The 27,075-nt window shown below is 43.5% G+C and overlaps 1 protein-coding gene across 4 annotated transcripts in view; it reads left to right on the top strand.

Moving 5' to 3' along the window:
• Positions 1-27,075, top strand: part of LOC100643145 (A disintegrin and metalloproteinase with thrombospondin motifs 10) — a 90,882-nt gene that overhangs the window by 26,117 nt on the left and 37,690 nt on the right. For 2 of the 4 annotated variants that reach the window (XM_003402838.4, XM_020868021.2), the window contains exons 1-2: positions 8,010-8,994; positions 17,934-18,115. In XM_003402838.4, the coding sequence (XP_003402886.1) occupies positions 18,031-18,115 (85 nt within the window). In that variant the 5' untranslated portion in view covers positions 8,010-8,994; positions 17,934-18,030. Of the gene's footprint in view, positions 1-8,008; positions 8,995-17,933; positions 18,116-27,075 lie in introns of those variants that run through there. The other 2 variants (XM_020868024.2, XM_048406416.1) reach the window with 2 other exon arrangements.

Raw genomic sequence — 27,075 nt, 5'->3', positions numbered from 1 at the left:
GTTAATCGTAGCAATTCAAGATGATCGTTGGAACGAACATTACATCGATATTACGAAGCAACGTACGATACGTTTAAAAAACTGCCGCCTTAAAACGACAAGTATTTGCAGCAGAAATTACAAGTTTCTTCTCCAGTGGAACAGAAACTTGTAATTTCTGCTGCAAATATCGCTGGTCGCTTGTCGTTTTAAAAAATACACCAATATATTCTGATCCTTTTGCCGATATTACAAGAAATGCTCGATGTTCGCAAACACGAAGATTCGCGAACATTTGATCGCGATTTTGGTCGCTACAGGCGAATAATTCGATTACGATTCGATAAAGGGAATTAAAGATGACTCGCTTGTACAGCGATATGAACGTATCCGACGTTCCAAAGAATTTGATGGACAAACTCGATAAACGAATTTGAGCTTAGGGCAGAGTCACCCGGTATATTGGCTACGCGCGCGGTTCTTCCAATGGTTATACTCGAATCGATCCAAATATGGATTCAATCAACCTTCGGATCGAACCTGATAGGTAGGTCAATTTTAGTTGACTTTTTGGTCGTGCTGGCCCAACCGAGATCAGCCCCCCACCCGTTCTTTCCTCTGCTTTTGGTCGTCGCGATTCCATTATATCGCGTGCAGCTGTAATTGTTTTTCTTCATAATCGTTCATCGTCGAATCCAATTATTATCGAATAATTCTCTTACTCTTCAACGTCAGAATTTTAAATCTTACCGCAAATGGACTCCATTCGTACGAAATTGAAATGTTTCGTTCGAATTATTGTAATTATCGTATTATGTGTAAATGGTAGTCGTCCAGTGTACGGGTCAACTGTAACCCCAAGGTATCCACGTCACCGGCAAAAATGTCATCGACGTGTCGATTGCCACGCGAAACCTACAGCGATCGCGGTGATTTATCGCCAACAGGAAGATCGGCTTATCGACACATCTTATTTAGCCATTTAGCTAATCCGGTAGGAGATCGGTGCGAAACTCGCTGTAGTTTTCTCGAGAATCTTCGTCGAGAAAGTCGTCCTCTCGACGTTGAAACAGAACGAGGAAATATAACTGGATAGGTGTATCTTTGGAGATGTGTGGTTAAAGCTTCGGGGTGGTCCATTCTTGCCCGTCACTGCGGTTGTCAATGACAACCGGTCATTGGCCGGGGAATAATTGAGGTTGCCAGTCAAAGGAGCAGAAAAGGAAGACGCGCAAATTACCAGGATCGACCGGAAGCGTCTAGGATAAACTCGACTCGATGACTGGCAAACAAAATGTCCTGTCAGGCAACGTGTTTCGCTGAACGGGTTGCGCGGTGTTTCTCACTTTGTTTTCATTTTTAAAGAGATCGCGACACCGGCCATATATTCGACCGATATAAAGTAAAGAACCGCGACGCGTTCATCTCTAGAACGAGCGTTCCTTATCGTTAGCGTTGCATTGGAAGGATTTCTTCTGTGGGCATGATACGGAACGAGATAAAAGAACGTCGTGCAGGGTGGCGATGGTAACGCAAAATCGAAAAGCCGGCGAGAGTAATACGGAATGCCGACAGAATTGGCAAAGATAAATTGCGCTGGAATTTAATTGGCGGCCGCGCGTGCCGAACGCATCTATTGAATTTCGCAGACCGACGTAGCCCCCGTGTCTGTTTACTTTCTTCTAACACAGAACCGAACAAACAAACACGCGCGTTCAACAATCTGCTCTTTCCGTGACATTAATGTCGCATTCCGAATAATTCACCTTGTTACCTGAATGGACGACAATGTGCATTCGATCGGTATGTACGAACGTCTACTGGAGAAAGACTATGACCGAAGAACGTGATTATCCGATTCAGAAAAATCTGGCTTACAATTACTGGTTAACGAAGAGTTATTAAAACGAAACGTATAATTCTTTCCTCGTCGTTTATAAGGGTTTTCCGTTATTTTATTGTGTTTATTTCTTATACGCGTACAAGATCAGTTTAAAATCGATCGTATAAGTATATTTTAAGCACCGAACGAACAACCCATCGTATCGTATAAAAATAAGTTTCCGGGAGCCTTCGTAGTCTTACAATCACAGTCTTACAAGTCTTAGGACTTGATCATCTAACTTTTGCATTTGTCGACCGAATCATAAATCGGTCATCGATAGTAACGCTTCCAACGTAGACCATTAGTATATGAAAAGAAATGCCAACACACACACACTCGTGTACAAACAAAATAGAATGGGAATGTAGCTCGATAAATCTTGCACAATAATCGATCGTACAGCTGGCTTGTCAAAGATCAATGAGGAGAGATTAAGAACCATCATCATCTTCGTTACTCTGGAAATACCGGATAGCCTGATGTAAATTATTCCAATATCCGAGTTACCGTGTTTCTATAATTTTTTACGCTTAATAGATAACGCGTTGAAAAGTAAACGTGCATCTGTGAATGGTCTAAATCGCGTAGGTGTATACGAACGACGAGTGGAGCTGGTTTTTCGCACCTCCCTTTACAGGTCGCAAAGGTAGGTACCTGTTCTCTGCTTATTTGCTATTACAACGTGGATTGCTTACTAGACAGACGTTTTAACCAAAGATCAATGCCGCGGATTCTAACAGCCTGCAGTCTAACGTTTAACGAACCAACGAAATATTCTCCCATCGCGTTTCTATTTACGAGCCACTTTACATCGATCTCCATTAGCTCTGGCTTCGCCAGCTTTTTCCGCCGAGATGCTGCGATAGATTCCCGCGTGTCGTGGGTTCGATTCCTCTTCATTGTTTTGATGGCGTGCTGTGAACGTCTACAGGTCGGCTCGCGGTTTTTACTATGTCGGAAAAAGCAGAAGGACGATGTTAGAGAAGAAACGCTCCATGTAATAACGCATTGCCGCGTCAAACGGGTAATAAAATGTCTTCCTGTTGCTTTTTGCTCGTTATCCACCATTCCTCCAACAATTATATCGGATTACTAATCGAAGAGATAAATACGTTGGAAACAAAAAATGCTTAAACTCGTAAACTCTCGAGTTTATAAGTCGTTTACGTTTATTACTGTTGTGAAAATAGAAGCGTATATACGGTGTCGATCAAAATAAGTATATTTGATCTGCGCAAATACGAAAGCTTATATATAAATGTACGTACAAAATATCGACTGCTCCCTATTTCATTACAATTTACAATAGATTTACGAAATATTTACAGAAAACTTTGAATTTTAGAACAGTTTCATATCGATGAAAAACAGCGTAAAATAATTTTAGAATTTAAACGCCAAGTACTGGTCTTTATGTATCTTTGAATTTAGCTTCCAACGGCAAAGGATCTTCGAAAAAATCGCGTCACCTGGCGGCTGCAAATGGATCTGACAGTTGGCGTGGCTTGAAAAAAATTTCGACAACCGAATGGGTCGCGTTACCCTACTTGCAAGTATTTTACAGTCGATTGATTACTATGGAGCATAGGAACAGCATACGCGCACGAACAGGGAGTCAATGCATCCTAGCGAATACGCTCCGGTAGACTCGATCAAACGTATACCGACCGGTTGAAAATTAATTCGCCGTTACGGTCGATCGTTTGTCATACGCGAGCGAACGAATCTTAGCTGAACTCGTTGCATTTCGTCGACTGGAGCGGAAACAACGTCGGTCGTGGACCTACGGTGGGTGGCCCTGTGCGGCGCGCGCTATTTTATCTATCTACGCTTACATTCGCCAATTTATTCGTGCCAATTTTAACTTAACGCGTCTCTCGCGAAAAAAAATTAATCACGTCAGCTTCTTAACTTTCGAACCGAACTGAAAACTTGGAACGGAGGAGAGGGAATTCTCCTATTTCCTACGATACAGCTTGTCTTGACTCTTTCCAGTACTCTCTCGCTTCTAAGCAATTACGTAAATACTACCTTATAACTCTTTAACCGCAGGAAAATAGCTACAGTATCGAATCGTTATCTTTTTCTACGTCTACTTTACTTCGAACGTACATTAAGATATACTTATACTTCTAACAAAAATTCCAATACCGATAATTTCTATGAATATTGGTTACCCACGCATCGCGAAGCACGTTAAAATTCGAGATTCAACAAGTTCCTTTAAAAGTGTGAGCCGCATTGGATCGCGTTAACGTATATACGAGTACGTCTGCTTAACGATCGACGTTTCATTCAGTTTGTTCCGGTTACACGCAGGAGTCGATAACAGATATTTTATCGTGTAACGTGTTTAATGCAATTTGAAGTACCGTGCGAGTGTATAATAAACGAGCCGGTGCTCCAGTTGATCTTGCACAGCTGCTGCCGGCGAAGGTCGTATCGATTCTAAAATCCACGGATGGTCGACCCACGCGAACGAGTTCGTGGGCCGCGTGAATAGCTACCAACCGCTTATTATCCAGAAAGTCGTTTCCAGGATCGTACATCTTCCGCGCGCAATTAGGAAGCCATTAGCTACCTGGCTTCGGAGTATCGCGTATTTCGATATTTTGGAATTTCCTGCCTTGTAATTTCCACCAAATGTCAATAATAGCGCTATATTCGCTATTTTGTCGGACTCGTACTGAACGAGCCGCGTTATTGATAAACTTTAGTAACGTAGATTAACGAGTACTCGCTATCATCTACTACCTCTACATTTTAACATCGGAAACTACGTGTTTTCATCGAATCTCAAACAACATTGCGTTCTCACATTTTCTATCCATTCATCCGATGTTTCTTATATTTTTTCTTCTCGAAACATCCGATAAATGAATAACGTTAGGTCTTTTTCCATTAACGTAGTTCCATAAAAAAGTCGTGTCCGCTATTCTTCTTGTTTCCCCAATATCGAACGACTTGCAATTACATAGAGAACGTTTTATTTTTTGGATTAAATCCTCCAAACTAATAATCGCATTTGTAACCCCGACTTTTCTGCTTTAGTTCCTCGTACACGCTTAGCTCGCAACCGTGTTTAATTTCGAATCTAAAAAAGATATATCTTATATATTTAGAAGCAAACCATCGAACCATTTAAATTTCTTAGCCAAATTTCGAAATAGCGAAAGGACATCAGCGAATGACGATGGTACATTCTTGTATGTTGACTATTGTATCGGACGTAATTGTCGCACACGGTATCGCGACGCAACCATGCGACGCGCTTTGAAACAGATGCCTTTCGATTTCATTTCGCATAGCTTCGTACAACGTATCGATTTCAGATTTCAGATTTCAGCGATTTTACCTGCTCTTTTATTATAGCGACGATGTAATTGTCCGACCGATGGCGACGCAACACTCCATTTGTAACCGGAACGAGTAAGACTTCATAAACTTTCTAAATCGTGAAAAGATTCGTGCTATTAAACTATTCGAAAGATCTGCAGTGACAAATTTGGAGAGAACGATCACGCTCGGACAAGGAAGAGAATATTAAAGCGATGGAATTTAGAAGGAGAGAGAAACTAACTAAGAGAAAAGAATTTCATAGAAGTCGGGATAACTCGTTGCCTCGATGGAAAGATTACGCGGTGGACAAAGAGCGAAGTGCAAAATGTTACAAAGCTTATAATTCGCTGTATCGCGCGATAAAAGGTATCGAGTATAAGTTGAAAATTGTAAATTTCACAATGAAATTTCAGTTTAATCCTAAATCGGTAGAGTCGATCCTGTAAACACACCCGGAATATAATATGAAACTACGGGAACAGCAGTTTTTACTTTCCAAGAATTTTCGAAATTTCGCCGACAAATCTTTGTTTGGCTCGAGGCAAGCTCCGCAAACAGCGTAACACGTGTAGCCACGCAATCACCATGCGAGAAATTCTCCGTAATGGATTCGATATTTCAGAAGCAACGACGTAAAGCGCAAACGGCAAATTGCCCAAAGGAATTTTCATAGATTACGAGACTGGAGGTTCGAACAGTTACGTGATAATCCGCAAAAAGAAGCGCCGTCTCAAGAACGGACGTTTGCTACAACAAGCATTTATTCTAAAACGCAGCGTTTCGATCGTGTAATCGCACAGCTACGATTAATTCTGTTGCAACAGGCATTTTTCTGACGCGGCTCTCGGGCGCTAAGAAAATTGCTCCACGTGGCCACCGTCGTTTCCATCCAGTCGCAGCCTTCTTGTAGGTAATCATATTCAGCCAGCATGGGATTCTTGAAATACGCAATTATCGTATCGAGTGGCGCGCTGTGCGCTCCAGCGGAAACGAGTACGACCGCGTGCTTAAAATTCGCCTGAACGCGACAGGGAAGCATAGCGTTCTTACGATTAGAATCGTTAAGTTATTAACGTTGACTCGCGAAGTTACCTCGGAACGAGGCAATTTTCAGTTTCTTTGGCGACGTCAAAAGCGCCTCGCAGCTCCTTACTGACTTCGCTTGAACACATATTGAAACGATTCGTAAACGCATGCAACTGCGAGACAGCTACCGGGTCAGCCTCGCACTGTCCGCACACAGCTTTAAGCTCTTTGTTTCTTATTGCGAACAACGCTAAGGATTTCGATAGGGAGAAGCTTAGAAATGAAAGAACAATGTTTATTTCAATTGGTACGATATAGAATGAAAGTTGATAGAAAGTAGAGTGAACAGAAGATTCTAGCTATTCGAGTAACGTCCATTTAAACATACAAGCACACGAGCGATACGAGCCACGTAAATAGAAGATTGTACGAGTCGTCGAGTCGGGCTAACGTTGTCAGACAGAATATGCTCGTTTGAGACGAGAAGGTGGCAAAAGATCGCGAATGATTAGAATTTCTTTTAGGTAATTTTACGCTAGTCCGAAAAATAAAGCGGCGACAGAAAGGCGATCGATCGTTCCCTTCGATTAATTTATAACTTTAGCGGAAAAACAACACGGACGACGCGCGCGCGTTCGCAACGGACTCGAGTAAAGATGTCCGCGAGAAAAAGGGAGGAAAGTTCGCGACACACCACAGATTTTGTGCGCACGCAACGGCTAACGAGTAGCACGAATTACGGGTAAAACAAAAGAGATGGAAATTCGAAGGAGAAACGGTCGAGCGGAGAATGGTCCGGAGGTAGGCAGGTAGAAAAAAACGGAAAGAGGAGAGGGGGAGAGGGGGAGAGAGAGAGAGAGCTAGCAAGGTACATGTTCGCAACATGTGACACGAATAAAGGCGGTGAGTACCGGACGAATGAAGCAAAGGAGAGGACAAGGAGGAGGAGAGGACAAAGCCCGAGAGATTGGGAGAAAGGGTAGGAATTTCGCAATGGGCCGAAGTGACGCGCTGGAATAAACATAAATTAGGAAACACGATGTTGCAAAGGAACGGATGACAAGGATGGGACAGGACGGGATCGGTGTGGCGCCGTAGCAAAAGGGCAAAAGCTTGGAAAGAAGCAAAGGTTCGAGTAAATAAAGTCGCGTCGCAGGAGCGCAGCGAGAAGTAAAGGGAGACAGATTCCTCCGGCGCAAGGAGATCGAGGAGGCACGAGACGAAAGACGAAATACGCGAAAGAAGGAGAGTCAACGTCATGGGAGAGGGTACGTACGAGGTAGAGCGAGGAGACGAAGAGGGAGAAAGAAACGGACAAGAGACGGAGACGATAAAAAGAGCAACGGATAGGAAGAGGTGGCGAGGGAAATGGTGGAAGCGGGGGGGTGGGCAGGAGAGCGGGAGGGGCAGAGGAAGAGAAAAAGAATGAGCGAGAAAAAGAGAGAAATAGCAAAGGGGAGGGAGAGTAGTCGACGGAAAACGGGTCCACGGCTGGGTGGAGGAACTAGTCTTACCTAGTAGATTGCCCTGTCTCGGTTCTCGGTCCGTGCTTTTGCGGCCGTCCAAGGTAGGAGGGAACCTCCGAGTTCTCTCTGTTAAACGTAACTGAGCCAACGAGGAGACGAAAAGAGAAGAGAGATCGAGCCGCGTAGTAGTCGACGGACGTAATCCGTGTATCGTACGTATATAAGTAGATAGAAGCCGAGCCGAGAGAGTCTGGTACATACGTACATACATACATATATATATATACATATATATATATATATGTAGATATATATATATATACATAGGTGGTTGGGGGCGGGCGGGAGGAAGCGAGCGAGCACAGGGCCAGCTGATTGAGGAGAGAAAACGAGACGGAGAAACGGCGAACAGGGATACGGAGCGGAGAGGACCATGTATACGTAGCATCGGAAGAGTGTACCACCAGATCGCTAGTGTTGTGACGGCAATCGTGCCCACGACTTCTCCGTTGGACCCGACATCCGTGTTCCCTCATTTCTGTCCGTTCCCCGCCCCTCCTCACTCTCTCTCTGTCTCTCTCTGTCTCTCTCTGTCTCTCTCTCTCTCTCTCTCTTTCTCGTTACTATTCGCTCCGTTTCCGTCTCCTTACCTGTCTCTCCACTTCCTTCTATCGCCTCTGTCTGTCTGTCACTGTAATATCTCTTCCCCTTGCGACTATTATCCACCTTCTTTACCCCTCCCTCCGATTTCCTCCTCCGTTTTCCACCCTCCTGTTGATCGTCACACCCACCGTTTCCACCACCTTTGTACCCTTTTTCCCTCGCGTCGCGCCGGTTTCTCTCGTTCGCGATTCTTTTCCTCCGCTTCTGTGTTTCTCTGTCGATTTCTCCCCCCACCCCTTACTGCTGCCGTCTAGCTGACAGCGGTCCCTCACGCTGCCCCCACTCGCACGTATCGGGCCCTCCTACACAAGCGCCTTTCGAGGCGCGTGTTTTCGTGATCCACATAGCCACTTCCGGCGAAAAGTGAACTGTTGGGTGATGAACCGGTGAGCTGATGAACCGCCGCCGTCGCCGTCGCCGCCGCCGCCACCGCCGCCACCACCACCGCCACACACGAACGTTCAAAAGGAGGTGACCGCGGGGGAGGTACGGCCTGCTCCCAGTGCCGAGAGGTATCCGGTGTGTCGCATCCTCGTCGCAATCGCTTCGTGTGAAGAACGTGCGCGCAGGTGTTTCGGAATAGTGTACCGCACCATCGTTACCACGTGTCCATCGGGACGATACGATTCGCCACGGGTATGTACCACAACCCTGCAAACTTTCCCATAGTTTCCCGATTTCTCAGTGGGATAGTAAAGTTTCAGAAACGCTCGAAGCAGAGGCAATATCTATTTTTTCTACAATCGATCGCACGTCTATTTTTGAATCGTAAGGTGAAATTTTCGATTTTTGCCGGTTCGGTTCTCAAGTAACACGTCGCAGTTGTCCGCTCGATGAAAGTCGAAAGCGAAATGTGGAAGATTCTTTTTTTTTTTTTACCCGTGTATTTTTCGTAATTATTAAGTTGCAAGAATATTTTGCGTGCGCGAAAAGGGGTCGAGTAGAGGAATTTTTCACCGATGTTTTTACGAATTATTACTGTTAACGTACGATCGTTTGAAATTCAAATGCTATTTAAATCTAAGTACGTGTGACGTTTTAATATTAAAAAGCATTCGAGCGTAAAAGTTTGTAAAACCCATCAAATCGTGATTGCGAATCAAAAAATTAAATTTATCGATGTAACGTTCGTCACTCGGTAATGACACGTCAAATACTTTCAACGCGTCGTTAAATTTCTTTCGCAAAGATTAATTTCATCGATGCGGTTTATTTTTCGATCGCGCTGCCTGATAATATTAAAAAATTGCACTCGACAAAGTTAATTCATCGAATCCTGACATCGATGTGTTCATTAAGCTGCTTTGCAGAAAATATACCGGCGGAAATTAAAATCTTTTAACGCGAATCGAACGTCGCGCATCGCGTAGCCGAAGAGTCGCGTTTAAATAAATCACGTCGACGGTCACGTTTCGCAAAAAGCAAAATTATACGATAATTGGATAAAATATCGAAGGGAGGGGGAGACAAAATCTGTTATCGCGTTATATTAAGCGGTGCGTACATTGAAACTGGAATTACCGTAGCAAGTGGTAACGTTGAACCGTAGCGAACGAATGAGGTCTTTTCGTTTGACCAAGTTCCAACTACGACGTTATGAATTCAATTAACAGTTTCGAACACGTTTGCCGACGGCAAAATCAGTTCGATAGACGAATTTTCTCTCTGGTTACTTTTCAAATCTAATCTCCGAATAAACTCCTTTAAAGGGAATTGATTAACTTTACAGTTGAAAAATTGACAGAGTTATCGTTGAAATCTCGTGGATACGCAAACGACAGGGCGTGAAAGGTGCGAAACTGTAGAGATTTTTCAAGAAAATCGAACGGTGAGGTTTGGTAGCAACTGGTTCCCGCAACTCCTCGTGTCTCGCGTGATTTATCGCGTGCAAAAGTGTCAACAGAGTAAACCGTGTCGTCGATTCAACGTTGTTGCACTGTGGGGGCACGCAATTAATCAGGAATCTGAAAATTATCGACAGAGTTATGGATATCCTTTGTACACGGTTGGCCACTTGCCGCGGCACAGGATTAATTTCAAGCTGAAAAGCAACTGCCGTCGGCTGCCGCTATATTTGTTGTTTGCTTATTTGGTAATCGCTCGCCGGGATTACCTCGTTATACAAGAATAACGAAAAAGAAAGTGCTCTGGTTAAATAAGCCGTTAACGAGCATGCCATTCAGCCTGCAAAAGTATAACCGATTAATTTTATGGATGAACATTGTAATTACCATCTACGTTTCATTTTACTCCACCAATTCCCGAACAACCTTTTAATTTCATTATTAAAGGCCCACGACGCAGTAAAGTGAAGATGTTAACGTTGATGATACATCCGTAAATAAGCGAACATGAAATCACCGAGTACCTACATACGTGTATGTATGTATGTATGTATGTATGTATGGTTGTGTCTTTTTCGAAGCGATATTCGAGCGAACGTCGCCCCACGCTGACGATGAGTTGACACGAATGTTAATGAATGTTTACTAATTTCCATGAATACTCGTGCACGATAATTAAACGAAATTTCCACGCATTCGAAACTTCACGACCATAGAAGTTACTAGTATCGATCTTAGTTATGTCTGTTCTTCTTAGATTAGATAGGTGGTAGGTACAGTCGCGATTTCGTACGTTAACGGTGCTTGCTCTTCATCTGGTGTCGAATATTATCGATGTTTAGAACAAAACGCAAAGCAAGAAATTAATTAGGAAGTCAAGAAGAAGGTTCGCACTGAAAAATAGTAAATTGCCATTAAAGTTTAACAGATTTAGTTAAGTATAAAATTCTCCAAAATGTATGCTACTTCGTATTTCAAATTTTTTAACGAGGCCAATTGATAAAAACAAAATACTCCAAAAAGAACCATAGACGAAACGAGACGGAGGCATTCAAACGATTTCTTGAAACTTTGTCAAACTTTCGCGAAAACCACGCAAAGATTCGTTCAACTACCAATATATCGGCGCAATAACAATCGCGCACGATTCTCGTATATTATCGAACGAAGAAATTCTCGACACAGCCATTCCGCGAACGATGCCTTGAACGAATCTTCGACTCGATTTATTTCAGTTTATGTTATACATGCCAGTACGTACGTCGAACGCAAAACGTCCATAGAGGACACTAGATCTTTGTCCATAAACGACGACTCACGCCGATTTTAACTCGTAAACTTATTCGACCACGCTGTTTCGCGCGCCGCGCCGTGTCGCATCGCGACTACCACGAAGTTTATCGACGCACGTTTACGTGACTCGCGTTACTTACTAGAATCGATAATCGAAACGCGAAACATATAGGAAAGATTAATTAAAATTTTTTCCAAACGACGATCCCCGATCCTTTCCACTTTTTTGAACGGATTTAAATCGTTCGCGGATCTCGTATGTCTATCAACGCGTTGATACACACCAAATTAATCTCGGTTAATAACATCGTTGGCAAGTGAAACGCGATGATACGTCAATTTTTTTTTTTTTTTTTTTTTTTTTTTATATAGGAGAGAAGAACAATTTCACTGGGAACGGAAAGCGCAACCTCAGTAAACGGATCCACCTATGACACGGAGACGATTTTTGTTACTTGGCTCGTTCAACAAGTCGCTATAAACCGAGTTCGGAACGTGAGATAACGATCGGAAGAAAATTACAGCGGACGGACTGACGTTCTGTTCGTTTGACGACGCGCTACAGGAGGAACTTCCCATGTACGTCCGACTCGTCCGCGTTTTGTACGCCTTTGTATCGTTACAATGGAGAAACATGCTTTTGTTTTCGCAACGGTTTCGTGTGATTCGGATTTAAGACAATTAAGAGTATTTAAGACTGCTTCTGGCGCAGACGCGCGCATATAGGAAATGCCGCCTTAACTCGGATACGTTGAACGCGTCGCAACGCTACACCGCGCCGCGCCGCACCGCACCGCACCGCACCGCCGCTCTTTAACGCGAATCTTTGCCATTAATTGGAGTACAGAAGCTTCCGCGGAAAGTTTCTTGTGGCTATTCGCGCTCCAAAGACGGCGCTAGCGAGGCGTCTTAGAGTTTTCTCGGTGGCGTTTCCGCCAACTTTTCCGGCAATTAATGGCGCGACGTGGCAGAATTTTTTGCGAAAGCCCCGCGAGGCAACCTTTTTACGAAATAGGTTAATGTCTGGTTTCGAGTAAAACCCGTGATTATCGCATACCTGTCGGACTAATCGTTGCGGAGCAGACGCTTTCCTCGCGTTGTTACGTTGTTACGCGGTAATAATAACGTGAAAGCAGACAGTGGAGGTCCTCGTCGAGAAGGTTGCATATCGAATCCGGGGGCAACGAATTATTATATATCGCAGTTAATGATCGTGTTGTTTGGAGAACGAAGGGAACCGCGCAATTATTAAATCGTTAAGGTGAACCGTACCTACACGAACGGGCTACGGATATCCTATAATACCACCGGGTTTCCACTCGTTCTTAAATTATCGTTAACATGTAACGTAATTTCTACCCTCTGTGGCCGATCGCACCGACAATTTTCCACTCTGCTCGACAAATAAAACGTTGCCTGGTTCGTGTACGTGCGCTCGATGCGCAATGAGAAACTACCGGCTGAAATAATTAGTTCTTTCGCGTGTATGAACATGTGCCAGGAACGTAAGCGTTTTTACCTTTAAAGTAACCTACTCGTTTGGTGTAATCTATAAATCTGGTAACAAGGTGCGCAGTGGTTAATGGAGCAAAGGAACAAACAAACTAGACTCTAATCTATGGAGTTTCGTGGCAAAGTGTAAAGTACCTTCGTATAACATTTTTATCGATCGCCCTTTAAATTAACTTTCTTCCAAGAGATTCGTAACAACTTAATTTCCAACGTATTTTCTTCTACTAATTAGGGGGTTTTATTTTCTTTAATGCGGCAAAATTCTAGGTAACGGTAGCGATCTCTCTGTAAGAAAACGCGGTTAAACATCAACGCCGACATTTCCGCCTTTACGAAATTCTCATTTCTTCGGTTGAATGGGTAAATAAAGGGGTCCGATATCATTGAAATTATAATCTCGGAACTAGCACGATATCTCGTTAATACGGAACTCGTGCATCGCGTTTGAGCTTTATTTCGTTGTAATACACAATCGGATCCCAGATTTCGTTCACGCAACGTAAAGAACGAACGATATGCGGATTCGTTCGATTCGTGTTAACAGTGTCTACAGGTTGAAATAATCATTTACGTGCGCACAATAAACATCGCATATATTACGCGTGTGAAATTCGCGTGTTATATCTTAAGCGGCGACCAACCGTGCTACATAACCGCGTCGACGTAAATTCGTCGAAATAAAATTCCTATTCGAGATACTTCCGTACTGCATCACGAACGTTACGGCAAAAAAATGTTAAGTCTTATCGATTTCGCATCGTCGCGATCGATGGAATCGATGTCTGTAACTTTTTACACAAATTCGTTGAGTCTCTGACAGACTTTGAGGAAGCTCTTGGAAAGGCGCGTCCCGAAGGAAGGGGGCGTTACGGCACACCATCGAACAGTCGATGATTAATTTGAAAACGTAAATAACCTTTCTGTTCTACTCCGATCCATCACTCGGAAAACAATGAATCCTGGCATGGTAGCGGCGCCTCGACCGATGCATGCGCTTTGTACTCGCATACCTCCTATAAATCACGCATGAATATTTAGTCGACAACCTGGTCGCCACTGATCCTCGCGATAGACAGACGCACGCTTAAAATCGACTCACGTTTCGTCTATTCTTTCTTTCTTCGAAGCTTACGTTCGAACGCAATGCCCGTTGAAATTTGGAAAAAAGGTGAACATCGCAGTTGTATTAATCGACGCATGCGTCGTATAGTAGTTTCCGTACTTTCCGGATTTCCATTTCGTTTCATTTCCACCAATAGTTTCCATCCGTGTTTTTCTTCGAGAATTTTAATAATCTTACGTATACCGCGATGTTTATCGTCGAGGCATCTCGTTTTTTTTCGGTTGGCGACATACGAATACGCGTCGCCGAATCGAAGAAGAATTTCGTTGCTGTCGTTTCGTATCTCTGGCATAAGTTACGTTGAAACTGTCTGATATTTTATTACTCGGACGTTATATAAATTGGTCGGGCGTAAATCAATTTGAGAATTTTACCAAAGGGAAGGTGAGGTAGGATTCTTTTCGTTGTGGCTGTTAGCTGCCACGCCGCCAACGACGACATCGGCGACGAGACGAGCAAAGTCGAGAAGGGCGAATGTAAAGGATAAAAATGCGGGAATGAGAAACGAGCTTTTACGAGGGGAATTCAAGTAAAAAGAGGAGAAGGACGGATAAGTTGATCAGGCTTCGTTGAAAGGGGGATTGTAAAGTACGGCACCGCAATTGTAGTCTGACACGGAGTGGCTTCATTATCATTGCCCTGAGCACTACGTCCCTGTGACTCGTGCATCCTCTTCTTACGTTTCATCGATATTAATTAAACTTCTGCATTCACGTTCCCCGAGCATCCTTATTATGCCCACAGAAATGACGCGAAACGACTGATCTCCGCGAATGCAAATCAGCTAAGAAATACATTTTCAAAGAAACTCGTCAAAGGAAGAAAGAGAACATTTTTCCATGGTTTTCTTCTAAATTAAAAACGACCTATTACAATTATAGGTGAAAAATATGCGACGCGTTCTACTATAACAACGGCATAGGATCGCCGTTCTTTACTTGTCCGTATGCTGTCAATTTTTTGTCACGTACACTTTCAACACCGTATACAGAAACAATGGCGTGCATAATGCGAGCATAAACAATTTGCAGCATGTACGATCGGCTTGCACAACGATCGTGATAGTTGCACTCTTTCCGTCCGGAATAACTCGAACACTCCAGCTCTCAACAGACTGCCAATTAACTATCATTAACATCGGTGAATTAGTCGGAGGCGAGCGTCGATATATATTCGTAGGAGTAAATCCCGTTCGAACGAGTGCGTTGGTTATTCCGCTTATTCCCTTTCTCTATCCTTCTTTCTCGCTTTTTCTCTCGCACCTCTTGCCAGAGCGTACGCATTTTCACACGCGCTTACCCACGCGCTTTAACATTTACTCGAATGCATTTCCGGTACCTCTCACTTCGTAAACCGTTTCCTCGCGTTGTCGTCATCGTCATCGTTGTTATCGTCGTCGTGATACACGTTAACCGCTCGTACGCTTCTTCTTGACTCGTCAAAGATCGCTTACATTTTTCTCATGTAATTCGTTCAAAAATAATTTGATCGCAGATTGAAAAATAGATCTTATAGATCGGTGGATCCCATGGTATACCTTTAATAGCGACAATAGGACGTAATAAACCTCGAGAGTCGATCTCCATTATGTACCTGTATTCGCAAATTACGCTGATAGGACGCGTTTATTTGGCAATTGTTCGACGATGCGAAGAATCGGTAGGATTTTGTCACGAGGGAAACCGACGATGTATCGATAATTGAACGAAAGGACTTGAAATTCTCGCGATGAAAGTGAAAACAAAATTTCATATCGAACGAAAAAGATTTTAAAACGTACGTGACTATAAAAGTCTACTGCTGGTAGACGATACAAGTAGAAAAACACGAGAGATAGAAAAAAGATCGGCCTCTATCAGATAGAAGTCTCATTGTACTGGCACATGTGAGACAATTTCTCATCGAGTTCGAGCGACGCCGCATCGTTAATTTCCGATGTGTGCGTCATATCATACGCGTGACAACTCAATTCGGACGGCAAGAGTCGCTTTAAAACCGCGCCTCTCTTATAAATATTCCACGGTCGCGATCGATGCGAACAAAACGCTTGTTTAAACCCTCGCGTTTAATGAGTTTCGGGGGAAAATTTCCATCGGGGTGAAACAATACCGCTTATTGATCAAATTTCGATCGAACGAAGAACTGCGTAAAGTCGTCGATCGATCTGGCTAGGGACTCCCATAACGAGAGAAACATGTTATCGTTATGAGAATTATCGTCGCTTCCAGAAACCAATGAATCGTGTACCGATTAATTATACTCCATTTTCGATTAGAGGGAACGAAGCGTTGTAACGATTTAACGAAATTCAAGGAATCATTGCTCACGTTTAAATCAAATTCACGTAGGTTTAAACTAAAAAAACATGCCGTTTTATATTACATATAAATGTTACAAAAACACTGTTACGATTTCTATCTAAGCCTTTACATGGAGAAATTTCGGTGGACGGAAGTAATTGGCCGTGTGATTTAAATAATCACATAATAATAAATTTAAATTGTCAATCGGTTGAAATTTTTCCTTTGACTCGCGTATCCAAAGCGACAAAATTATAGACTTTAATAAAGAGGCTGGTATTATATGCGACGTGAAACACCAGCGAGACTCGTACGTGCGTATGATCAACTCTTGTTCTAATTAACAACTCTCACAGAAGGATCGTAGTCACCGCTTGCTGAGAAATGCCGTGGAATACCGATAAGGTTTGGGGAAATCAAAGTCAGTTGATTAATCCTCTGTCTCTGTCTACGAAATCAGTAAATTAGTCTCTCGGGAATACCTTTCAACACGAACGAGTTTCCAATGTATTTGCATGGCAATTAACAACATTTATTTCCTCGCACCCTGCTCATTCACTGACCAACTTACGGAACAATCTCAGATCGTTCTTCCTGTAGTTTCTTTTATATTTCCAGTTTTACTTATTGCGTCGATTCGACAAATAAACGTAGCTCGAGTCGTCTTACGGTCAGCATCTAACAATCGTCGTTCGATCCGTGCTATCCGTGTAACTGAATCGAAGGAAAACTTCAACGATAATTGCGTTCGAAGAGACACATAAGTCGGAACGTAAGGCAAAGCCGACTGTTCAGCGTGCGACTGTAAGAAAGGGTCAGTATAGCTGGCGAGTGCAATCATGGGGTTGGCCATGGTTCGTCGAAATCCGATTACCATAATTACCCAGCGTTACTTGTCGGACCATGAAAATCTCGCGTAACAAGGTTCATACCTTGGGTCAAAGCTGCTGCAAAAGCATCCCGCAGGCTTTTCCTTAGGTGCACCGGGACTGCGAAGTTCAGCTTTAATTCCTCGATTCGTGCATGTTTTCGCGTCACAGACTACCTTTCTTGTTATTTCACGAGACGTTTCGTAAAACGTAAACGAACCACCGCCACGCCGTCGACGAAATAATAGAAAGAGTTCGCCAGAACGTTTATTCAGAAATCGACCGAGTTTTCCGGTTACAGTCCTTCGAATACCGAACCACTTGCGCAAATATCTTTATGCAAAACGCTCTTACAAGGATTAAACACGAACCCTTAAACGTTTTATCGTCCGACATTCTCTCGATCCTCTCGAAAATCTTAGTCGTTGGTCCGGCTCGCTAGCTATCAACCTCGAAATCGAAGGAACCGGTAAGTTTATCAAATTACGACTCGAGGATAAGATGACGCAAATAAGGTTTGCCACGCGTTAAAAGTATTCCTTGGTTCTTTTCACACTGCTAATCGTTGCTTGATAAACACGGCATGATGGCTCAGAAAACATTTCGTTAAACGATCTCTTTATATTTATTGCAGGTCAAAGAACGACGACGCGACATAAAGATTGGAAGCTTGACCACGTATTGGCCGTCGTGCACTTATTCGAAGGTGCGCTGCCGGTCTGATCGCAATCATGCACTACTCACTGATGCTTCGGACGTTTATCGTTATCGTGCATATCGTGCCTGAGGTCCTTCTCCATCGACCGAATGTCAGGGGTGAGTTTGAAAGTCACGCCCGATCGTGTATCGGGACGATAAAACAGGGATGACGAGTGAATTACGCATGATATTATTTCTTTTATCGACTGTGCAAGAATTTTTCTATCTTTTTAAACGAAATAGACTCGTATACAGTACCCGTACATTCTACGATTCATTTCCTACGATAGTCGAATTTTAAATATATAATATTGGGTATATTAACTCTCGGGTACACTCTCGGGAATAATTAAACGAACGCTTAGGTTTATAGCTTTAATTACGTCTACGTATAACATTTAAAACGCACCATACCTATATATATATACACATATTTCGAATATTTAAATAATTTATACGTAGTTGCGAAACAGTTATGATTTTGCATAGCATATATATCGTGCTATCGATTCCATCATATTTCCGATGTAAAGATATTACTGTGACAAAATTCATCGAATTTCATCTTTGAATGTCAAAGGTAAGAGCCACAGAACTAAACACTGCTTTTTATACTCGTGTCGCGTTTTACCAATACAGGAGCTAGTAGATTTTTAGAAAATTAGCGGTGACAAAAATTTGAACGAACGATTACGTGGATTGGTCGTTCGCTATGCCGGAAATTCGCATCGTGTCGATATCTCGATAATATCGGTGTTTCTGATAATTAGGCGTACTGAAATTACGATCGATCGTACGTCTAGCGATGGCATTCGAAATATTTATTGACATAACCAAGGAACACGTAGTGTCTCTAAAAATGTTCCCACAACGAGCATAAATAAGGCGATAATTGGCATTATTAGCGTATCACTCGAATGGTTCGCGCGACACTTCCACCTTTCTCCTAGTATTCCGAAGTCCGTTTATCTCTGTCTTCGTTTTCGTCTTTAGATCGTAACTCGACACTATTTGTACACTTAACAGAAGCACTTCCAGCGAAGGCGAGATTTCGTGCACGTCGACGATTGAGCTGAGCGTGACAAGTCGCGAACAAAAGTAACTCGAGAAAGCGGGCGAGAAGCTATAGAATCGGCTATGTTTCTTCTCTCTCTCTCTCTCTCTCTCTCTCTCTCTCGCCTATCTTTATGCTTTTGTCATTTTTCACTCGTCCCTGACGCGCCGCCGGATATCATTTTTATCCGATTTACAGTTACAGAATAACGGATAGTCGATTCTTCGAGAGAAGATTGTATTGCGAGAACTAGAGGAAATTTTTCAAAGTATCATCTTTCGGTAATGGAAAAAAATACAAAGTGGTAATTGATCCGAAGATTTCTTGAATTCAAAGCTTTAACAACACGATATCGAACGATATCGAGGCATTTGTTCATAGACATTTTGATTTACGAACGATGCTGTAAATTATAAACTTCACGCTACTGTTAAAACACCGTTCGAAAAATCCTAGATCGTAATCCGAGTCTAATTCGATCCATCATACGCCACAAATCCGATGCGAACAAGTTAGCCTCTCGTAGAATCGTGAAAACGATAAAGTTTAAATTGGCATACTGTTACGCGCGTCGTAAATTCGTCTACACGCTGTGCGTATGTATACACAATTCGAAACGCAACAACCACGCGGATATTTTCGAGCGGAATTAAAAAATCTAACCCCGGAACGAATTCGTTGCCGTTGTGGATGAGATCGCCCGCGCATGGTCAACATTTTTTCCGCGTCGGAAAAGAAGGTTCGAGACAATCGCGACACGACGGCCACCTTTTCAATGTAGATGACTCGAGCCGCGCTTGTAAATATTTATTCGCCTTGTGGGCGAGGAAGACAATGCGAACCGGGTAGAATTAGCGACGCGAGCGAAACCGCGTGTTGAAATTGTCCTGTTATTAGGAAGCAATTATCCCGATCCGAGAAAATTATAGCGAACGGTGGAGGCACGTTTACGCGACGCAGCGTGCGGCGCGGCTCGGTGTGGAAAGACCGGTTAGCTGACACGCGTAATCTGACCGCTCTGTCGATCGTCCCTTCAGTTATTACGGAATTATTAACCCTCTGCGGCACTCAACCTCTCTTCCTGCCGTGAGTATCCTAATGACGAGGCATTAGCAGGGGTTTGCACCTCGTCGCCGCTTCGCTCTAATTTGAAACTTAACGCTGGGAATTCGAACTACGGCCAACCCTGCAAACTTCGAATTGTTTCAAAGTCCTGACAGAAGTTAGACTCGAGTTTAAAATCATCGGCGGCCAGAGATAACTTTCCTAGTAATTACCTGCTCGCTCGCGCGCAAATTATCAGACGGTTATATTTGATACGCGTTTCTTTCCAATAATCCAATTTCCATTTCCATTTGTTGGTACAACAAGAAGTCGTCGACGTTTCCAAGCATCAAGATTATTCCAGATCGTTTTGTGCTTATCGACACGTATGTTTGCACTTGCTACGTTTTTGCTATTTGCTGTTATATTTTGTTGTTTGAAAAGCTAAAGAGATACGAGGTTGTGGCAACGTCTACGCTCTTGTCAACTTGATACAGTTATTTAAATATCTTTGATCGTCTGGAAACCACGCAAAACCCGATAAACTAGTACTAAACCGAATCTTGATCGATCTCTTGACGAAGAAAAAAACCAACGTCCCTGAGATGGCGCCAAACATCTATGAAAGCGATGAAAAAAAGCAGGCTCGTGGCCCGTTCGTAGGAGCAACAAGACCGGCCGTCCATTCATGGCTCGAACCCGTTGAAAAATCGGTCGGTCGTACGCTGAATATGTAACTGCTCGAACAGCAGCGTGAGCGAGCGTGCGTGTTTCTCGCGTAGCAATGGGAATGCCGCTCGAACCGCAATCGCGTTCAAATATCGTGCGCTTACCTCCTCGATGGAGAATTTACAACGAGATAAAGGTATTCCCAAATTTCGACAATTTTTTAAATTAGCAGGAAGATTAATGGATCTTCTGGGCAATTGGAACTTTGAATTCTGGTTGCTCGAGTTTATCAGGCTGTCGTCGCCTACTTCGAGACGAACGAGTCGTTCCAAGTTTCAAACGTGTCCCAGGGATTACAAACCTTCAATTTTCAAACTCTTCGGGACCCGTCCGGAAGGTTGGAAGATTTTAGGATTCGCGAGAACTATGAAGTTCTTAAGCCGATATAAAATCTTAAGTCCATGAATTACACAGCTGCGCGGTTCGAGGTTTGCGAAGAAAGATTTCAGATTTTCTATGCGAAGCTTCGCGAATCGAAGTGGCTCGTGAAACTTCAAAATTCGCTCGTGAAAATGCTCACAAGCTCGTGTAATCGAGCAGTGACTAAAATTTTAGGCAGTGACTCTGCCACTAAATTTATCCAATTTTTCAACTAAATTTACAAATTGGAACGTGTTGATATATTTACGCTCTTCTGCGATGCACGAAAACAATTAAAGCTCACGCAATGGCACGAGCTGCTTGTCCATCAAAGTCTGGAACATCGACTGATAACCAAATGATTAATGCGAGTATCCTCTAATGGATAACGCATTTGGAAGATGAAACCAACTGCATATAAAAAATGAATAAAAAAAATGTACGGTAAAAAGTTTTAATTTCGTGAAAATGTAGCTTCAAAGATACGGTATAAAAGCAATTTGTATAATTGCAAGAATATCTCCGCAGAAAAATAATTTATAAACAAATAAAGCCTGTGAAATTGAAAAAATTGTTCTTTCAGAGGAGCAAAAATATTAACGATCGATTAAAAGAATACATCGGTTATAAAACCGTTAAAGAGCCGTTAAAAAATCGTTGTAAAACCGGAAATTCCGAATTCATCGCTTAAGAAGCAAATAAAATATTACGAAGAAACACGCAGAGAGAGTCGACGAAAAGTCGCCTCGGAAAAGAACCAAAGCGTTTCAACTTCGTACCGACAGATTCTCTGCTTCTATTCTGCTTCGTCGCAAAATATCGGCTTTTTCAGGACGAATGCATTGAAAAAGGTGGGGGGCGGGGGTGGGGGGAGGGAAACGCGCTTTGAAGATGAGGAAGCATCGAGAAGGTCGAGTAGCGAAGAACGGAACGGTGGAGGAAGCGAAGGCAAAATAACCGTGGCATCGGTAGCGGCAGTTGGCGCACCTGTACTGTTGCACGCACGATGTTCGATGAATGCAAAAGCGGGGGCGGACAGGCGTGGGCCGTGCCGTCAATAGACGGTACACGCTTGCTTTTTGTTTCTCCTTGTCTTTTCGCCAGGGCCGAGGTTCGGCCCGATGCGAAAGCGGTAGGAAATAAAAGGCGAGACTGGCGTGGGTCGCGCGCCTCGCACCGTGCAAATCCGAAAATGCTGAAACGCGGCTGTCATGCCACGCCGCTTGTTCGTAAGCGTAGGCACCCGATGACGAAGCATTATCTTTATTTTCATTCAGAACCGTCGCGTCGCGCAGACCGAACCATCGCATCGCCACGCTCCAACTTTTCTCATTCTCGACCAGAACAGTTTATACGATACACGTTACGCGCCTCCACCAGAGGCTATCCACTCGGCCGATCAAACTTTCGACTATCCTTCGAACGATGGACCGGCGGATTCTACGAACTTACGTCGCATCCAACAAATTTCTCTGCAAAATGCAGCGGTATATTAAGCGTCGAAATAAACGACTCACGGCCGTATAAATCTCTTTCGTAAATTCGGGAATTAAAAATATCGATTTTCGTTGGAACAACGAAGTCGGAAATATGTTTTAACGCGCAAGAATAACAATTAAAGACTCGGACTAGAGTTATATTCGGATCACAGCTGTCAGACTTCTACTTCCGTATCCATATGCAACATAAACGTTATCCAGGGATTGTGAGAATATTAGAGCAAATATTAGCGCTCTGTGTTTGCTCGTAACACGTGCGAATGTTTGGTTATACCACGATAACGGGGATAGTCATTGTGTCCGCGATCTTATTAAAGTCTCGTTAGCGGTTGAGCTTTTTAAACGAAATACGTAGTAAGATTCGTAATTCATCCTGTTTGTTGAAATAAGCGTAGAACTAAATGGAATAACTATCCAGACTGAGACAACGAATCGGGGAACGCAAAACTCTGGTCGAAATAATTTCTTATTATACCGTTTTAAACAGCGTGCTCGCATTTCTACGTAAAAGTTCCCAAAGATCGTTGTTCTTGCTCGACAGGATCATCGGGAAAAATGCACTTACCAGTTCGCTACACTCCTGCAAACGGTAATATTCGTTAGTCCCTCTGAATAGCATTAGGCGATAATCGAGGGAGATTGATACAAGATCGGCTCGCTAGAGCATCGTTCTTCTCGCGATTTGATTGACACGAATGGAAGAAGGAGCGATTTGCACCTGCGGGGGCAGTCAGGACGAAGACGGCGCGAAGCGTAGGCCGACGCTCTCGCTCGAGCAGCTATAACGAATAAAACCCACGCCAGCGTGTCTCAAGAGCGGAGGAGAAGTGATCCTTTTCGAGAGATACTACGGCTCTCACCCACGAATGCACGTTTTTGCGTATGTTACCATCCGATGAAGCGCCATCCCTTCTATTTTTGGACAGAGTCGGTCCGCCTTTAACCGCGGAAGCTTTCTGCCACGCACGCGTTTCTCGTCGTTTCCATTTCATTCAGATAAAATTTATATCACAGTAACTAAGTTTTTGAAATGCGCGTAAATAACCTAAATTGAAAGGGAATCGCCAGTTTACCGGAGCGAGCGTTGAAAATATTCCAAATGTAATTCAATATTATCACCGCATTCGGGAGATAGTAGTCGCTTTTACTTCCGCCTTTTTTATTCCGCCTGTACGTAAAACACACCGTTTTAGAAAGTTATTTTCTCGCTGTATTCCAGATTTATCGGTATCCGAGTGTATCGCGTATTTCTCGGAACGCTTTCAACAGTTTCAACACGTAACAAGATGAAACAATCGCGTTACACGAAAAGATCAACAACGTTTCAGCGAGTCCACTTCCTCCCAGGCATTTGCTACTTTTACCCGACATAAATCTACCGTGTCGGTTTATCGCGTGTCGTCGCGCGTTCCCCGCGCAATCTGCAACGACGTTCGTCAAATAGAGAAAGAAGCGGCGAAAGAAAGGCGAGCACGGTGCAATCGCATTTGCTTACCTGTTGTACATCGAGAGAGACGTTTTGATCTCCGATGAGAAAATTAACGTCGCCTCCCCTTTGTTCCGGTAGGAGACAAGTTTATCGACTGTTCGACGCCAGATATCGTAACCAGACGACCCGAGGGAAATCGCAAAATCCGTTATTGCGCTGTCTCCAGGAGAAGACACACGGTGGCAGCTAATTTACACGTTCGATAAGTGACTGCACCGGAATGCGGGGAAATTTCTGCCGAGCTCGGAACCTCGCACTCCTTCGGGACGTCCAACTTCTCTACTCACGCGATCAGCCACGAAATTAATGCGAACCATACACTGCCTCCTATCTTTCGTTTCACGCTACCTCCAGCGTCGGATTTAATACGAGGATTCGCAATTCGGTAAAAATTTATTTCTATTTTGTACCATGGTTTTAGATTTACCGAAAGGTATAGATATATAAAGTCTTACCTCTAAATTCATTCGTGTCTCGCCTCGGAAGCACGAGGACTTTAGACAGCTTTCGCAGAAGCAGCGTTCCGTGGAAGGACGAACGATCAGCACCGACGTCGTACGACCATAAAAGTCAACTTATTGCTCTCTTCTCGGTTCTTTTACTACTATCTCGCGATATTAAGGGAAAATTTGGAGTAGTCCGGAGTAAAGGGAAAAGAGAAATCTGCTTATCGCGATAATATCGTAACGAACAGGATTTAGATAAAATATGGCAAATACGCGAGGTTTAGCTAACGGGTGGACTTCGTGCTGTTCCAAGCGGACGTTAGCGGAGCTCGTGAAGAATATCTCGAGAGTTCTTGTTCCGTGAAAATGGTTAGCGAGATAAGATGCGCGCGTCGTGTGCCGACACGATGCAGCACGAGCGCGTTAGTACGCCCGCGTAAATAGCTGGTTGTATCTGCAATTTATTGGCCCGGCGAAAGATAGATGCATTTTGTAGCAAAGACAACGCGCCACTTGCGCGCCGCCCTCGCGATAACAATTCGTCAACCGGTCATCATAATTTATCACCGCCCGCTGATAACCAAGATTCACGATAACACTGTAGGAAAGGGTACTTAGGCGGTAAGGAAGCGTTGTTTTGCTTTTAGAGGCAAGATATTATCAGAGATAAAATATTCGTGTATTTGTTCGCGCATTTCGGAAGAGGAAATTTCGATCCAGAATACTGCTAAATAGAGACACCTTTAACGGTCTCGAAATGTGTTAATGCCAACCCGCTCTTTGTCTCGTGCTTCACAGACTCAACGAAACCATAATTTTAATGTAACAAATCCATATTACACGCCGATGTATTTACAAAATTATCGTATATCGTGTATTTCGCAACATATCCGGAACACCTTGTTTGTATCGCGTTTCACTTTTGTATCAAAGTCCGAATTTTATACTGGAGGCGAGGCAAACATTTATAGCATAGGCATGCTTGGTTCAAAGATAGGCAAACGTATTTTTATATAAATAAATTTTCTTCGCTTAAGTTTCAAAACCATCGGAATTTCCACGCATTCGCATAAATCCATCAAGCCGAAAGTCGCTAGTTTTTCACGTGTCAAAGCCATTCGGATTGGCGCGATCCTATCTGCGTATATGCCTAAGATAATTAATGAAAAACGAACGAGCCAAGACAGTCGGAGATCGTGCTCGGTTGATAGCCACCTACGTGTAATTGGTTTAAACTTGCCTGGAAAAAATCATTCCGGAATCGTTTGCTTGGACGTTCGAGCGAAAATCATATTCGATTGATTAACGTGCGTGACGACCGGTGTGTTATTTAAATTATGCCTCGATCTTTCAATGAATTCTTTTTATTATCTCGTCCGGACGAGATATTTTGAAATTCATAGCTGCATTTTAATATTCAACCGTTTTAAGTGTTTCGATAGCGCTGACCCGTTAAAGGCGCGGCCTGAAAATAATTATCGCGTAACTCTCGAGGCTCGAGGATTGTCTAAGACTTTGAACGTTCTTAGCACCGCTTTCGAAGAATTCATCCTTCGACTTTTCGCTGGCCTTTGAAATTCTCCAAGTTCTCGCAAGAACGCGTAAATTCAAAGAAAACGGGACGCGTTCGAGGAATCAAAGGTATCAAAGGATGCGATTGAATTCTCGGTTTCCGATGCGCCGACTCTTACACTCTGATCGCATTGGCAAAAACAGCACGAGCGAACGAGCCTAGAAACAGCTTTGCGCAAAACCTGACCTCGCGTTGAAGTACACGCGCACGATAATTAAGTTGTATCGGCATGATTAATCGTTATTCGTGGTTGACCTAGCCTTGTTTCGGCCGATGTTGCGATGAATACCCAGAAAATTGCTCGGCAGACTAAGTTTTGTTCTGCGCGCGCTGCGCCGCACCATGCCGGCTGAAATTAATCCTTTTACTACTGTCGACTACCGAATGTTCGCTGCCGCGCTCTATTTCATCCGTCGGCCGATCCTTCTCGCGGAAACACAATTAACGATTTTCATTTCTCTTATTCCGATATGTAACTGTATGTACGTACGAGCCTCGATCGCACGGATGAAACGCAAGCTTGATTTGTAACGAGCCCGGCGCGACGAGACGCGACGCGACGCGACGGAACCTTGAGCCACGATTCGTTTAATCGAAATCGCTTAGTTCACCGTGAAAGCCAAGCCATCTGTTGCGCCGGAGAAACCAGCCGCGGTTTCCTTTACGCGAATGCAAAACACCGGACCTGAAAGAAGTCTTTTATCATGCCAAGTATAACCTTCGAAAGCTTACACAGTAGTAAACGTGTTTGTTGCGTTGACGTACCAGCGAATTCTCGTAATTGAACAGATCGGGACAAAGAGTTTGGTTATTTTAAAGAAGAAAATATCTTCTCGAGTATCTTCTGCGATTAGACGATCCAGAATTTACCCTTGGAAAGGAA

This window comes from Bombus terrestris, chromosome 6 (genome assembly GCF_910591885.1).
Source record: "Bombus terrestris chromosome 6, iyBomTerr1.2, whole genome shotgun sequence".
Taxonomy (NCBI): domain Eukaryota; kingdom Metazoa; phylum Arthropoda; class Insecta; order Hymenoptera; family Apidae; genus Bombus; species Bombus terrestris.
This window is presented reverse-complemented; position numbering and strand designations above follow the sequence as displayed.